Here is a 14,860-nt window from a genome sequence, read left to right as displayed (position 1 = left end):
TCCTCAGCCTTTTGGCTGGATAGTGGATATGCTAACCACCTGGCCAACCAGGCTGACAAAACGTGCTAATCATATCCAAAAGGGGAAAACAACACAAGTATTGTGAAGATATTGATATTATGATAAGAGGATTGTGGTATATGTGCCATTCATATTCAAAACATGTGCTATTTTATCCAAAAGGGAGAAACAACACAAGTATTGTAAAGATCTATACAGACTATTGATATTATGATAAAAGGATGGTAGTAATCAGCACAGTATCTTGTTTACATCACACATGAACTAAAGTGCACCAATTTGTTCCCCTTGCTTACAGTGATGAAGAAATTGGAGGGATAGATAAGTGACTTAGACAATGTCAAGACTGGCATGTCCGTTATTACAATGACAAAATGAAAAAAAATTCAAATGGCAGTTTAATGGATATGTGTCAAACAATAATAATATGCTGAAGACCAGTAATATTATAGTGATGTTTAAGATGGTAAGGGGGATTTTACAGGATTAATGCAGAATGACATATACAGTGGTGGATAACAGAGGAAGGACAATCTCTAGCAGTGTGGGTGGGCGTTTATCAGGAATAGATTTTTTTTAAAATACTATTGAGGAAGTAGATGGCACTGCTGGAATGTGTTGTGACTGCTCAGAGTACAAACGAGTTGGGTTAAATAAGACATATGCTGCTGACTGAATAAGACCTCATGCAAATCCAATTCCATGGAGGAATGTTATTATAAATAAATAATATTAATTAGACAAAAGAAATAGTCCTAGAATGGAATAACTTTGCTTTGTTGGATTTATAGCATTTAAGATGATTTACTCAAATATAATTATTTATTGATTAGTTAACTAAAAAATTATTAAAATTTGCTATTTATAGAGTAGTAGGAAGTAAACAAGTTAAACTCCAAACACAATTTTCAATTTCTGAAAGGAAAAAAAAAGTTCCATTTAGGTTACATTTTTGAAAATTATAGAAACAACTACCATGTTTGAATAAAAACTTTAGTTTAATATAACTAAAATCTACAATCGACGTTTCGACCTTTATGCCAAGGTCATCTTCTGGAGCATACAACTATACACAGAAAACAAGCTGCTATACAATCAAACTGGTTTGTTAAAGTTACTGACTAACTGCTACAACAATTGTTGGCCTGACCTCTGGTGAAAAAAAAAAAAATAAATAAATATGTGTGTGTATATATATATATATATATATATACACACACATATACATATATATATATACACACACACACATATATATATATATATACACACATCAACGCTAGAGTCCTATTATTAGTGTTATCTGTTGGTTGTAGAAATACATTGGACACAACAACAAGTCTATGTATCTATCTATATACATATATTAACATCATGATTATACATGTACATTCCAGCCAGTTGGTATGAAATGGTTTCTAATACCAGCTGAAGGTTGGCTAGAGTCCTGCCTTATGCTAGATCTTATATATTAGGTACGCTGAATGTGTGCCATCCAGATCCTCGGAATTTTCGTGCCATCTTTGTTGTTGATATTTGGGTGGTTTATCAGGATTTCGCAGGCTTCCTTAAATTTCCTTTCATACCAGGTTTTTGTATGGTGTAAAGAGCAGGTGCTTTTCCAGTTGATTTGGTGTAAAGTGTTGAGTGCATGATCTGAGAGGCCTGCTTCACCATAATGGTTATATTTAATGTGTTCTTTCTTACGTATAGGGATTGTCCGTCCTGTTTCACCAATGTACGGTAAGTTACAGGTCCAGCAGATGCAACAGACTCCAGGATGTGCCAATGGGAGGAGAGGATACTTAGAGGAGCTGAATATGGTTTTAAGTTTAGTGGGTGGCTTAAAGGTAGCATTGAGGTTATAATGTTGTAGGATTCTGTTGATTTTTTCTGATAACCCTTTAATGTATCGGATAGCTATGGTTTTACTGTAATCTGGATTCGTTTTTGTTGTTGTTTTATGGAGTATTTTATTAATAGTATTTTTGTTATAGCCATTATTTATGAATGTGTTGCTGATGATTTTTAGTTCTTGTTTCAGGGCTTGCTGATTAGAGCAAATTGTTGTAGCTCTGTTTTTAAGGGTGTTAATGACTCCATATTTTTGTGATGGGTGGTGATATGAATTAGCATGTATGTATTGGCCCGTGTGTGTCGGTTTTCAGTAGACCATGAAGGATAGATTGGCTGAAGGAAGATGTGTGACTAGTGTGTCTAGGAACGGGAGTGAGTTTTGATTTCGATGGTAAATTGTATGAGTTTGTGCTGTTTGTTCAGGTGACTAAGGAATGTGTTTAGCGGTTATTGCCCATGCGGCCAGACCGCGAACATGTCATCAACGTATCTAAGCCAGATTGTCAGTCTTAGCGTACCGGAATCAAGAGCCCTTTGCTCAAAGGTTTCCATGTAGAAATTAGCAATTTGGGGGGGATAGTGGTGGGCCCATGGCTGTACCTTCTTTCTGTAGGTAAAATTTGTTTTGCCACACGAAGTAACCGGACTGTAGTACGTGGGCAAAGAGGGCCATAATGTCGGGCAGAAATTTGTTCTGTAGTAGGAGAATTGTGTCATTGATGGGGACATTAGTGAAAAGGGCAGAAATGTCGAAACTGACTAATAAGTCGTCTTTGTCGAGTGTGTCATGTTTTTAATTTTGTTTATAAAGTGTTGTGTGTTCTTTACGTAGGAGGGGGAATGACCTACCAACTCCTTGAGTGTTGACGCTAATTTCTTTGCTAAGTGGTAATTGGGGCTGTCTATTCCTTCCACAATTGGTCGAAGGGGCATATTTTGTTTGTGTATTTTCGGGACCCCATATATTCTGGGGGGGGGGGGGGGGGGGGGGGGGGGGCAGGTGTAGTGGGGTTCGAGTTTTTTTTAACCGTGTCCGGTGACCAAGAAGTGACGGACTTGAGTAGTTTCTCTGTTTTATCCTGTTTGTTGGGTTATAATTTACCAGCTTATATGTGTTGTTATCGGCTACTAGTTGATTCATCTGAAGTATGTATGTCGACCCGTCAAGGACGACAGCGGCATTGTCTTTATCCGATTTCGTCATTATTATGTCTTGGTTGGCTTTTAATGACTTAATTGCTGCTAGTTCTGTTTTTGTGAGATTGTTCTGTATGGTTTTCTTAATGTTAAGGACATTACTAGTTTCTAATCGTATTTTATCAGCTATATTGTTAGGTAGGGACCTGATGCCTCTTTCTATGTGGTAGATAAACTCCAATTTGTTTACCTTTTTAGGTGCTATTGCGTAGTTAAGTCCTTTATTCAGTAGCACGAGTTCGCCACTGTTCAGGGTGTGGCTTGATAGGTTGATCACATGGTTCTTGATTGCTGGTGTTGGTCGTTCCTTGTCTCCCTTGTTTGTTATTCATTGTTGGTGTTTATCGGGGTGGAGATCTCCTGATTGGGTGGATTCCTGCGCTTGGCCGCTATATTTAGCCGTTGTTTCAAACTGTGGAATTTGGTCTCGAGTTTTTCTTTATTCTTTTCCAGGGTATATTTGGCTGAATTGTCAGTAATTCTTTCAAGTACTTGTAGAATGTCTGGATTAATATAGTTCAATAGTTCAGATTGTAATTTTGAAACCAGATTTTCGAGTTATTGCTAGGTTTTGGCGGTTGTTTGGATCTGTTCTCTGAGCATTGCTTTTTCTGTGCGGTCATAAATACGAAGTGCTTTAGGGGACATAAATTTCTTTTTTAGCTTGATGCAGATAGGAATAAGGTTATTGTCTCTGCATCTCTTTAAAAAGGCCAGACGACTGATCAAGCGGGAAATACGTATCTTTAACTTACCATACCAATTGCAGCGCTTGTGGCTATCATTTCCATGGATGATCTGAATCCTTTCTTTTAAGCTAACACGGTGATCCGAACACATTTTTGAAAATTATGGAGACAACTATTGTGTTTGAATAAAAACTTTAGTTTAATATAACTAAAATCTACATTTGACGTTTATATCAAGGTCATCTTCTGGAGCATACAACTATACACAGAAAACAAGCTGCACTACAATCAAACTGGTTTGTTAAAGTAACTGACCAACTGCTACAACAATTGTTGGCCTGACCTCTGGTGGAAAAAAAAAAAATACATCAACGCTAGAGTCATAAATAGTGTTATCTGTTGTAGAAATACATTGGGTGCAACAACAATCTATGTATCTATCTATATACATATATTAATATCATGATTATACACGTACATTCCAACCAGTTGGTATGGAATGGTTTCTAATACTAGCTGAAGTTATATTAAACGAAAGTTTTTATTCAAACACGGTAGTTGTCTCCATAATTTTCAAAAATGTATTTGGATCACCGTGCAAGCTTAAAAGAAAGGGTTTCATTTAGGTTGTTAGTTATCCAGGCTGTTTTTGAGTGTATGCATATAAAAACATACATTAGTTAGCCAGTCTCAAAACAGGCTTAGTACAGTATTCCCTCCACCAAAACTGGATTTTCATCCTATAAGACAAATTGCTTAATGAATTACATGCAGCTAACAGAAATGGCAGACAGAATTAAGCACCCTATCTGAGCATTACTGAGATTTCTCTGAAGCTATAATAGATTTAGTTTAATCCTTTATCCAAGTGTGAGCAAACAAAGTTTGCAACTGAAAATATCTTCAGGACTGGAGTCAGGTAGTACAAAACTGAGCAACTCACAGCAAAGGTGGACCAAGCTAACATCACTGCTATCTCAGTATCTCTCATAATGCAAAACATATCTCCTTGCGGATATGTATAATATTATGCATTAAGGGAAGGGCCACTACCCAGACTAGTTTCGACCTTTATTGAGGTCTCTTCAGTGGGAGCCAGGCCCAGAAGTGGAGATACCAGGCAGAAGCAATGGCGAGGTCATCTTTACCTATAGCAGTTGCCAAAAGGTGTGCCACCTTTTTATTAAATTACTCTGGATTTAAAGAAAGATGTTGAAAGTTTATTTTTCACTTGGTTAGACTATAATAAATTTAGTTTTAATCCTTTATCTAAGGATTAAACCAGTGTTATACTACCTGACCCCAATCCTGAAGATATTTTCAGGCACAAACTTTGTTTGCTCACACTTGGATAAAGCATTAAACTAAATTTATTATAGTCTAACAACATCATAAATAAACTTTCAATTTCTCTGAAGCAAAGTTACCTGGCTGTGACAAATTATTAAATTAAAGATGAATGTGTACAAAAAGGGAAAACAAATGAAAATTCTACACAATTCCTGAGATTGAATTTGCTACTATTACTTCTAATTAATTGAAATGTGCATACTAAGCAACACAAGTTTTAATTTCATTGTACTAATGACAACCCATTCTCATATGCACTCAACTTATTACCCCCCACACACACACACACTTTCATTTATACAATCATTTAGCTGTACTATGAAATAAACATGTAATAGTAATTGGAAATAGTATTCAAATAAATATTTTAATTTGGTCATTCATATATAAAGTAATACGATTACCTTTCATTTTCATTTGGTTTGAAGTTATCTTGCTTAGGTAATATAAATGGATATTTATCCCGTCCACTAGAGTTATGATAGTAAATATATGTCTGGCAAGGAATAATATTTTGCGCCTGAATGAAAACCTTTTCATGAGTTAATAAATAATCATTTTTCAAAACACTGGAATCGTTTTTGGTTGGAATGGTATCAGATACCTCATTCTGTGTGAGTTCAGCAATGTCATCGAGATAATCACTCACTGAGGACTCTTCTATTACAGCTTCATCAAAAAATGATAAATCTAAGTTTGTGTCTGTGACTTTATTGTCACAACTTTGAAGGAAATTTCGTATTTCTGTAATTTTTTTTGCTCCTGAATCATTGTCAGGTGATGCATCAAAAGTTACCAAATCTGAAGACACCGGGCATGTTTCAATAGTTTCACTATGTTTTGGATCTGTTAAATACACTTTCACTTTGTCGCAAAAGGAAACCTGATTTGGGTTTAAACACGGACTTAAAACTTGAGTGCATGCATTAGAATCGAATAGAAAATAATCAGAAAAACTACCATCACTGTTTGAAACAAGATTTTCTTCTAAAAGGTTTATGCTGGATTGTCTACCATTACCAATTTCCAATATGCTAGATTTTGATGATGAATCTCCTTGCAGAAAAGAACTTAATGTCCTGGTGTTTGAACAAAGAAATGACACATCTGGACTACTGGATTCAAAGTCAGAAAAAGAATTTAAACTCTGTGGTGACTGGGCTTGTGAATCTGGAGAACTACATGAATTTTCTGATGGTGATGGAATGCCAGTGCTACAATTGCTGATGGCAACTGGTATATTTCTAGTTTCTGGAGGAGGAGGAAGAGGAGGAGATTCTGCTACCCATCCCCCTGAAAGAAGAAGAGAAGAATAAGGTTTTAAAACTCTGTAATTTCGGGCAAGTGACGTTTTTTCAACTCTGCCTCTTTCTCTAACTTTGGCACTATCATCTTGATCAGAAGTAGATATTTTGCAGCAACTGGTCTGATAACACAAATCATCTTCATTGTTATCATCAACAGGCCTATTATTAGAATCAATTCTAAGTCCTTCAAATCCTTCTAATAACACTAACAATTCTGTACTGTCACTGTGATGCACTTTGCTGTTTTTCTTACTTTCAATAATACTTTGGCTTGTGACAGCTTCTTTGCTATCATTTCTTTGTGACTCTTTCGCAAAAGAAGGTTCTTTAATATCATGCTCTGTTAAAATTAAATTTGGCAGGTTCTTCATTTTTATTCAGGGTCACCACTAATTCATTTCAAATAAGTTGGCTCCTTTTCCAAATTAACCTGCAAAAACAACAAAATTCATTAAAAGATATTTTCTACTACACAAATGAATAATAAATCTGCAAGCATATTTTACATTATATTATATACAATACAACAAAAAAAAATTTTTCTAGCAATTCCATACACAAAAGGTTCAACTTATAGAACATCAGCCCTATGGATAGACAGAAGAGAAAGAATAAGCTTCTTAAAAATACAAAGGGAGAACATCCTAAATGACACAAGTTAAAATTTTAATTTGGAAAGAGTTGAATATCTGCTTCATGTGTTTTAAGAGATTTAGAGAAGAGTGAAGAAATTACTGATGCTAATTCTGATAAACAGTGACCATGGAAATGTAGAAAATGCAAACACTAGAAACTGAACAGCTTGTATGTATAAAAATAAATAAATAAATAATAAAATAAAATTAGAGTAAACTGGTGAGAATAGGTCACCTTAACTACTCCCTTCTGTAACAAAGTCAAATATTTTTAAGAAGCTCTTAGATGCACTACTCCAAATGTATGGACAACATTTAATAATTAGACTTACAATTTGTGAAGAATATTGTTCAGAGAAAAGAGAAAACTTAATTTTTTGATGCTAAGGAATCAATATCTGATTGTTTATATCAAAAAAGATTGGAAGTTAAGAGTCCCAAGAATAAAAATCATATTTTTAGAGATTGATGTGTTGTCAGTCAGAAGTAAAGAGTGGAAGAAAATGATTCCTTTGTGAGAAATAAGGCAAGAATGATCTTTTAATAGAATGAAGAATGTCTGGAAATCAGAATTTATGACTGCAGAAACTGATAATCTAGAAGCCTTGATGACTTATGTAATATAAGACAATTATATGAGAGTGTGGTATATTGTGATTAGCAAGCATCAATTAACTACAGAAGAACATTGCTATATAGATGAAAGAGGTAAAAAAAAGAACTTTGTGGAATTCAGCATTAGTTACAAACTGGTGATAAAGATCCATTTACCATAACATATAATTTGCAACAAAGAGAAAGTCAGCAAACTCAGGTGCAGAAGACAAGACAAAGACCACATAATGAAACTTACTTAACATGCCTTTGTACCAAGCAACCAAATGCATTACAGATAAAGAACAATAATTTCATATTCCCTAAACTTTTCTGTGGTATTAGTCCAAAGGCAGATAACACAAGATTCCTCTGTTGAGTGAGTGGCAGAATCCATACTGGCAATCATTCATGAGCTAAAAGACTTCCAAGTAGTGTTGTAGAAGTTGATCATTACAGTTTGTATTTTAATCATTGTATTTCAATGGAAGGTTTGTGTAAAGAAGGCTCCTGTTTCAGATAAACTTTTTGGAATAATTAATTGTAAATAAGTGTGTTTATGAGTACGTTGCTGTAAAAGTTGTGGGCTTGTTTGTTTTCACGAAATCGTCAGAGCTTAGGAAACTGGCAAAGGAAAGATGGTGGCTTTGTCTTTGCAGGAATTTAATTTTGATTTCAGTCGTTCGGTGAAATATAGGATGTGCCATATGCATTCGTTTGATTATGTAGGTAAATTATGGATATTTAAGGCAGATGGAAGAAGGGTGTGTGTGCAAAGTGTAATCTGAATGAGGGATAATGTATTGGTAACTGAAAGTGTTAGTAGCGAGAATGCTACGAGGAGTATGAGTGCTCATCTGATAGAAAAGAGACAGTGTAAAAGAGCAGCAAAAAAATGGTAAAAAAGTTTTGAAAAAGCGCATGAGCAATCTGAAACTTAACAATCAATGGTAAAAAAAAAAAAAAAAAAAAATGAAAGCAATGAATGTAGCGGAAGTTGAAAAACAGAATGTAATTAAGGGTAAGGCGTGAGCAGCACTGACAGCAAACAAGCGTGTATGGCTGGCAATAAAATTGAGATAGTGAAAATGTTATGCAAGATTTGAAAGCTGAGTTGGTTAAGTTGATACAAGAGATGAAACAAATGTGGAGTGAAATTATGAGAATTCAAAATATGTATGGAAGAGTGAAAAAATGATGAAAATAAATGATATCAGTATGAAAGAGGTTACGAAAGACCCACGAGTGGCATTGTATGGGGGATTCGATTATCAGAGGTGTGGTAAACGAGAAGATGCAAAAGGTATATTTTCCTGAAAGTAATGAATTAAAGTGATTGAAGTGTTGGATATGAGGAGCACTCCTCCACTGACCAGGTATGACAGTGATGAAATGAGGCAGAGAGTGAAGACTGTGAATGATATGTTAGCAGAAATGTATGAGGAGAAAGCAGTGCAGTTTGTTAATGTGTAGAATGAGTTTAAAGAATGAACTGTATAAGAGTGACAGACTGCATTTGAATGGTTTTGGTGTGAGTCATTTGGAGAGACTGCTGCTGGAGGGTAGAGAAATGAGCACAGAGAATGAATCTGATCAAGTAAGAAGCAATGTGAAAGAGTGGGAGAGTAAGAAAGGAGATTGAAGTGGTGGTTATGAATGAAGTAGTGAGTAGCATGAATTAAAGAGAACAAGTATGCAAGAAAAACTTGGAAACGGGTGGTCTCAGGGTGGACAGGGGAACAATAGCATGAGAAAGGTTGAATGCTCCAAGAAGATGTGAATGCACGTGTAGACAAAAAAGGGAAAGGAATGACCTGAGATAAAGGAAAAACAGCTGAATTTGAAGAAGGTTCTCAGATGAATAAGGAGAAAAAGAAATGGCTCAAGTTAAGTATGAAGAAGTCACATCTAATAAGTGGCATCAGTGAAAATTGCTACAGATCCAGAAACGAGCTGTTACATTTGTATACAAATGCTAGAAGTGTAAGAAACAAGGCAAATGAAATGGTTGCATTAATTGAGTCTGTTCACCCAAGAATTGTTGGAATAAATGAGACATGGTTGGATGAGTATGATGTCATGACAGAAATAGAGATGGAAGGATAATGTGTTTCATGAAGATAGAAAGGGTAAAAGGGGGGAGGGTGCTATTGATGATAGAGAAAGAGTTATGTCCATACAAGGTAGAGATGCAAGAGGGAAATAGTGCCAGTGGCTTTGAGGCAGTATGGTGTGAGATAGAGGTGAAAAGAATGAAATACTTAGTTGGATGTTGTTATAGACCTGGTTACGTGATGGTAGTGACCATGAAATATATAATCAAATTAGCCAAGCAAATAAGAAAAGGGTGATCATTATAGGTGATTTTAATTATAACAATATCGACTGGGATGATGTGATAGCAACTGGAAGTAAAGAAAATGAGTTTCTTGAGTTGAGGGACAACTACCTCAGGCAGTGTGTAACAGATAGAACACAAGGATTGAGGGTCTTGGATTTGATCATCTCATCAGAGGAGGTTATTATAAATGAGGTGTCAAATCACCCTCCATTTGGTGAGTGACCATGAAGTGATTACCTGGGTGGTTGCTAGCAGTGTAAGGACCTCTGTGAGGAAAGGGTATATGGATAGAAAGGGAAAGGAGATCAATGCAGCTTGGGGCACTGATCTCCTTTCTGTCTAGTAGCTGCAATGTCTAAATGTATTCCAGGGATCAGAAGGTAAAATAATGTAAGTGTGAAATGGATAAATGAAGAGATTAAGCATGTAATAGAGGTCCTTACAGAGAAAAAAGGTATTATAGAGGCAGCATAAGCAATGTCTAAATGTATTCCAAGGGCCAGAAGGTTAAATAAGGTAGGTGTGAAATGGATGAATGAAGAGATTAAGCATGCAATACACTCCTCTTATGCGCATTATAGAGGCAGCATAAGAGGAGTGTACTTCACTTTTGCCCTTACCATCACCCTCCTTGCCTGTTCTTTGTAATCCTCATGGAAATGGTCAGTACCACTCCTCTTATGCTGCCGACCATTTCCATGAGGATTACAAAGAACAGGCAAGGAGGGTGATGGTAAGGGCAAAAGTGAAGTATGTAAGCAGCAGTTAGTTAATGAAGCCAAAAAGAATCCTAGGGAGTTCTTTCAATATGAAATGCTGCAGAAGATATACTTGAGATATTTAATGAGCAGTTCATAAAGGTCTTTCATTCTTGTGAATATGACATCATGGAGAGTTTGGAGTAGTTGATAACAATGGTATTATCTTTGATGACAGCATGGATTTGCTGAAGGGAGGTAATGTTTTAGTAATCTACTTACTTATTACAATAAGGTGGCAGCTTCATTGGACAAAGAAGATGGATGCACAGTAGTATATTTAGATTTTGCAAAGGCTTTGATAGATTACCACATGATCAGTTGATAGTCAAACTAGTGCATTTTAATGGAGATTGGCTATCTGATAGGTATCAGCAAGTTGTGTATGGGGAAGCAATATCCATATCCTATAAGAGGAAAGTCACTAATGGCATGCCTCAGGGGTCTTTTTAGGGCTATTACTGCTTAACCTGTATGTTAATGATATTGGGAAAGATTTGGATGAGGATATTCAGTTATTTGAAGATGATGCAAAGTTTGGATGAACTATGAGGAGTAGAGCAGATGTTGTGCCATTACTAGAAGACTTGAACAGACTGAGGAAATGGGTACAGGAGTGGGGATACCAGTTCAATGTTGCAAAATGTAAGGTTTTACAATTTGAGAAACAAAGATGGGATGTAGAATTTATGCTTGGTGGGGATATATTGTTGGAAGTGGAAGAAATAAGAGCTCTTGGGATGATGGTGGATAAGGATCTAAAATTTAAAGGATGCATTGCCAAAATTGTGAGTACAACACAACAAATTCTGGGAATGATGTGGAGGACACTGACTTGTAGAAGGAGATTCTTATTGCATTGTATAAGGCTCTGATTAGGCCACACATGGACTATTATGCACATAGATTTGGTCACCTGGTTTTCAAGTGGACAAAGCTGTTGGAAAGGATCCTTTCCAGAGGTGACTGACTAAGGTAGTTTCTGATCTCTGGAATGTTGAATATGAGGAAAGGTTCAGAAGATGCAATTTTCAGTCTGGATAGGAGGAAGAGGAGTGATATAATAGATGTACAAGTTGGGAAGGAGTTAAGATTTACTGTTGAAGAGGTTTTTTTTATAAAATGGTGGGAGATCAGGGAAGAACAAGAGATCATCCCTGGAAGCTGTATAAGGAAGGTGTGAACAAAGGAGTGAGAAGCATGTTTTTTGCATGCAGAATTGTGAATGATTGGAATGCCTTGCCATAGAGCGTAGTGTTTGCAAAGAATTTGAATGTGTTTAAGGTGCAGTATGATAAGCTATGTCTATGATAAAGGGACCTTCTAGATGAGTCTTTAACTCCATGGGGTCTTAGGATAATAATAATAATTAATCAGATGGTAAAGATTTGGAACTCTTTTTAGAGATGGATAGAACAAGAAAGTGGAACAGGAAAGAATAAATAGGTAACATAGAAACAGGAGTTAATTCTAGCACATATTTCAGAATAGCCAGTAGCATTAGAAGAGCAATAGAAATAACAAATGAATATGATAGAAATGGAGTAGAAAGAATTTTAGCTAAAGATCAGAAAAAGACACTATTAACTTAGAAATTGACATAGAAGATCAAGGTAAACATATGACCAGACTTTTTTTTTTTTTTGAGATGAAGAACAGATATGAATTTATTATGGCAAAATGTAAGGTTATGCATTTTAGAGTGAAAAGATCACACCCGTATACCATGTTGATGGAACTGTACTCCAGGAAACTGATGAAGCCAGGGATTTGAATGGCCTGGCCCATCCCAGGTGCACCTCTTCAGTCATCCATTTTACACCTACCTTATTTAATCTCCTCACTTTTGCAATACACTCAGTCAAGCCTCTGCCAGATAATTCCTAAATAGAGACCACGCAGCACTGATTTCCTTCCCATGCAATTCCTTATTCAATGATATTGCTGCAAGCTGTCTTCTGAGTTTGCCATAATCACCCACCTTATAGTTCTACATATAACTCTTTCTCCAAAGTCCTGATATGGCTGGCAACAATCCAAGTGTTCACTTCATGGTCGCTTTCACCAACTGAAGAATGATGTGACACTTCATTTACACCAATATCTTCTGATGAGAAAATCAAATGCAAGACCCACAAAAATCCACATGTGGCCTCTGTTATGTACTGCTTAAGGTAGTTATTCCTTAAAAACTCAAATTCATTCTCTTTGGTTCCTAATGTTTGGTTCTCTTCATTCCAGTTTATATTACCATAATTGAATTGACCATAATGATCACCCCTTTCTTATTAGCAAGACCAATTTGCCTAATAATTTCCTTCTCATTGCCTTCTACATTACTAGGTCTATAGCAACATCCTACTAAACATTTTATCCTGTCCACCTCACACCATACTGCTTCAGAACTAGTCAGTATTTGGTCCTGGCATTTCCACCCTAGATGGGCACAACTCCTCTGCCATCATCAATAATACTCCTTCTCCCTTTTGGTTTTGTCTGTCTTTGCGAAAGACTACATATCCCTCCATTTCTATTCCTGTCAGAATGTCATCCTCATTTAATCATGTCTTCTTACTAACAATTTTTGGGCAAATGAACTCTATCAACGCTACAGTCACTGATACCACACCCCTCCTCAAACCTAAATATCTCCTCCTCATCCTTGACTAGCTTAATCCTTTCCTGCGCACTCACATCTACTCCTGAAACCATCATCAAAACATTTCACGCAATGTGTCCCCTGACCTCCCCATTTCCCTGTCCCCTCTGTGTTCCTTGTGGATAATAATTACTATTTTTAAGTGAAAAAAATACATTTTTTTCCTATGAAAATCCGAATTCTTAGTAACGCATCGTATCAATATATATATATATATATATATATATATATATATATAATAATACCTCATGACATTACCATTTATCCGCACACCCTACAAATTGAGGTTCGTTTAAGGATGTTCCCCTTAAAAAAAGTAGCTAACATTTGAAAACCAACAAAAGCTGCCAAAATAACATTAAAATGTGAAGACTGGCGCAAATCATACCATAATAAAACTATTACATGAATTAACACAACAATAAGTAATGGTCATTTGAAATCTTTGAAAATGTATATGCAATTTCAATGACGCTACTAAACAAAAAAAAATATCTAAAATCACAACCAATTATTATGAAATAATTCCAGAAAAATAAGCAATTACGTTTTAAATTTTTGTACGATATACATTTTTTAAACAAATGTCATAGTTATGAATAGAAATTTTACATTTCATACCTGACAACCTAAGCTTTAAAATTGGTTTAGACACCAACAAGGAACTTTTTAGCACAAAATTGCGCAATATCATATCAGCTCATGTGATGAGGCTCAATTATACGCACTTACGTATACTACAAAGAGTAACAAGTATTTTTTAAGAATTATTAAATTACACCCATTATGTTTAAATATGAACATGCATTATCTTATGTGCACCAAAATTATTTTTAAAGAAAGCTAACATTTCCTGCACACATTTTTTCTTTGAAAATTAGAATTGAAACAATAAGCATGTAATTTAACAAGTTTACTTACTCTGCTTATGGGAGAGCACGTGATTTAGACAAAAATACATAAAAACAATAACTGTTCTACGAACAAAAAATGATGAATAAGAGTGCGAACACTTGTATACTTTCAATGTGCAAGGGCTAATTTAGAAAACGAATCTAAAATGCCTATACCAACATACAAGATCGAAGCTTGATACATCCATTTTCATTATAAGTTAAACAACATCCGCCCTCTCCATAACTATGACATCATTATGATATTCTTTCCGATCAAAGACTGTTTCCTGTGTAAGTAAACGCCTGTCTAGTAAAAGCAGTTTCGTTTTCTACTTGAATATGACGAATTTCAGGACTACGCAAAATAACTATTCCCTGCATAAAATACATGAGAATAATAATCAGATATGTATAAGTAATTATTACTCGATTGTTTTGGCGAATCGGAATTTAGCATATTATTAATGGAAAGGATGAATTTGGCAGAGATGGATGGACAGGGGAGGAAAAAGTTAGGAAAATAATGCTAGGGGATTCAATGATTTGTAGAGTAAAA

At 35.5% G+C, this 14,860-nt stretch overlaps 1 protein-coding gene across 2 annotated transcripts in view; it reads right to left on the bottom strand.

Annotated features, from left to right (window-relative positions):
- Nucleotides 1-14,550, bottom strand: part of LOC150108227 (uncharacterized) — an 84,458-nt gene extending 69,908 nt beyond the window's left edge. Inside the window, exons 1-2 of one of the 2 annotated variants that reach the window (XM_090415679.1) lie at nt 14,330-14,550; nt 5,519-6,851 (exon numbers count right to left, since the gene is read on the bottom strand). In XM_090415679.1, coding sequence (XP_090271805.1) covers nt 5,519-6,792 — 1,274 coding nt within the window. In that variant the 5' untranslated portion in view covers nt 6,793-6,851; nt 14,330-14,550. Of the gene's footprint in view, nt 1-5,518; nt 6,852-14,029; nt 14,146-14,329 lie in introns of those variants that run through there. The other variant, XM_090415680.1, reaches the window with a different exon arrangement.
- Nucleotides 14,551-14,860: the final 310 nt, after the last annotated feature.

Source organism: Typopeltis vanoorti, chromosome 3 (assembly GCF_054136105.1).
Source record: "Typopeltis vanoorti isolate ZY-2024b chromosome 3, IOZ_Tvanoo_1.0, whole genome shotgun sequence".
In the NCBI taxonomy this organism is placed as follows: domain Eukaryota; kingdom Metazoa; phylum Arthropoda; class Arachnida; order Uropygi; family Thelyphonidae; genus Typopeltis; species Typopeltis vanoorti.
This window is presented reverse-complemented; position numbering and strand designations above follow the sequence as displayed.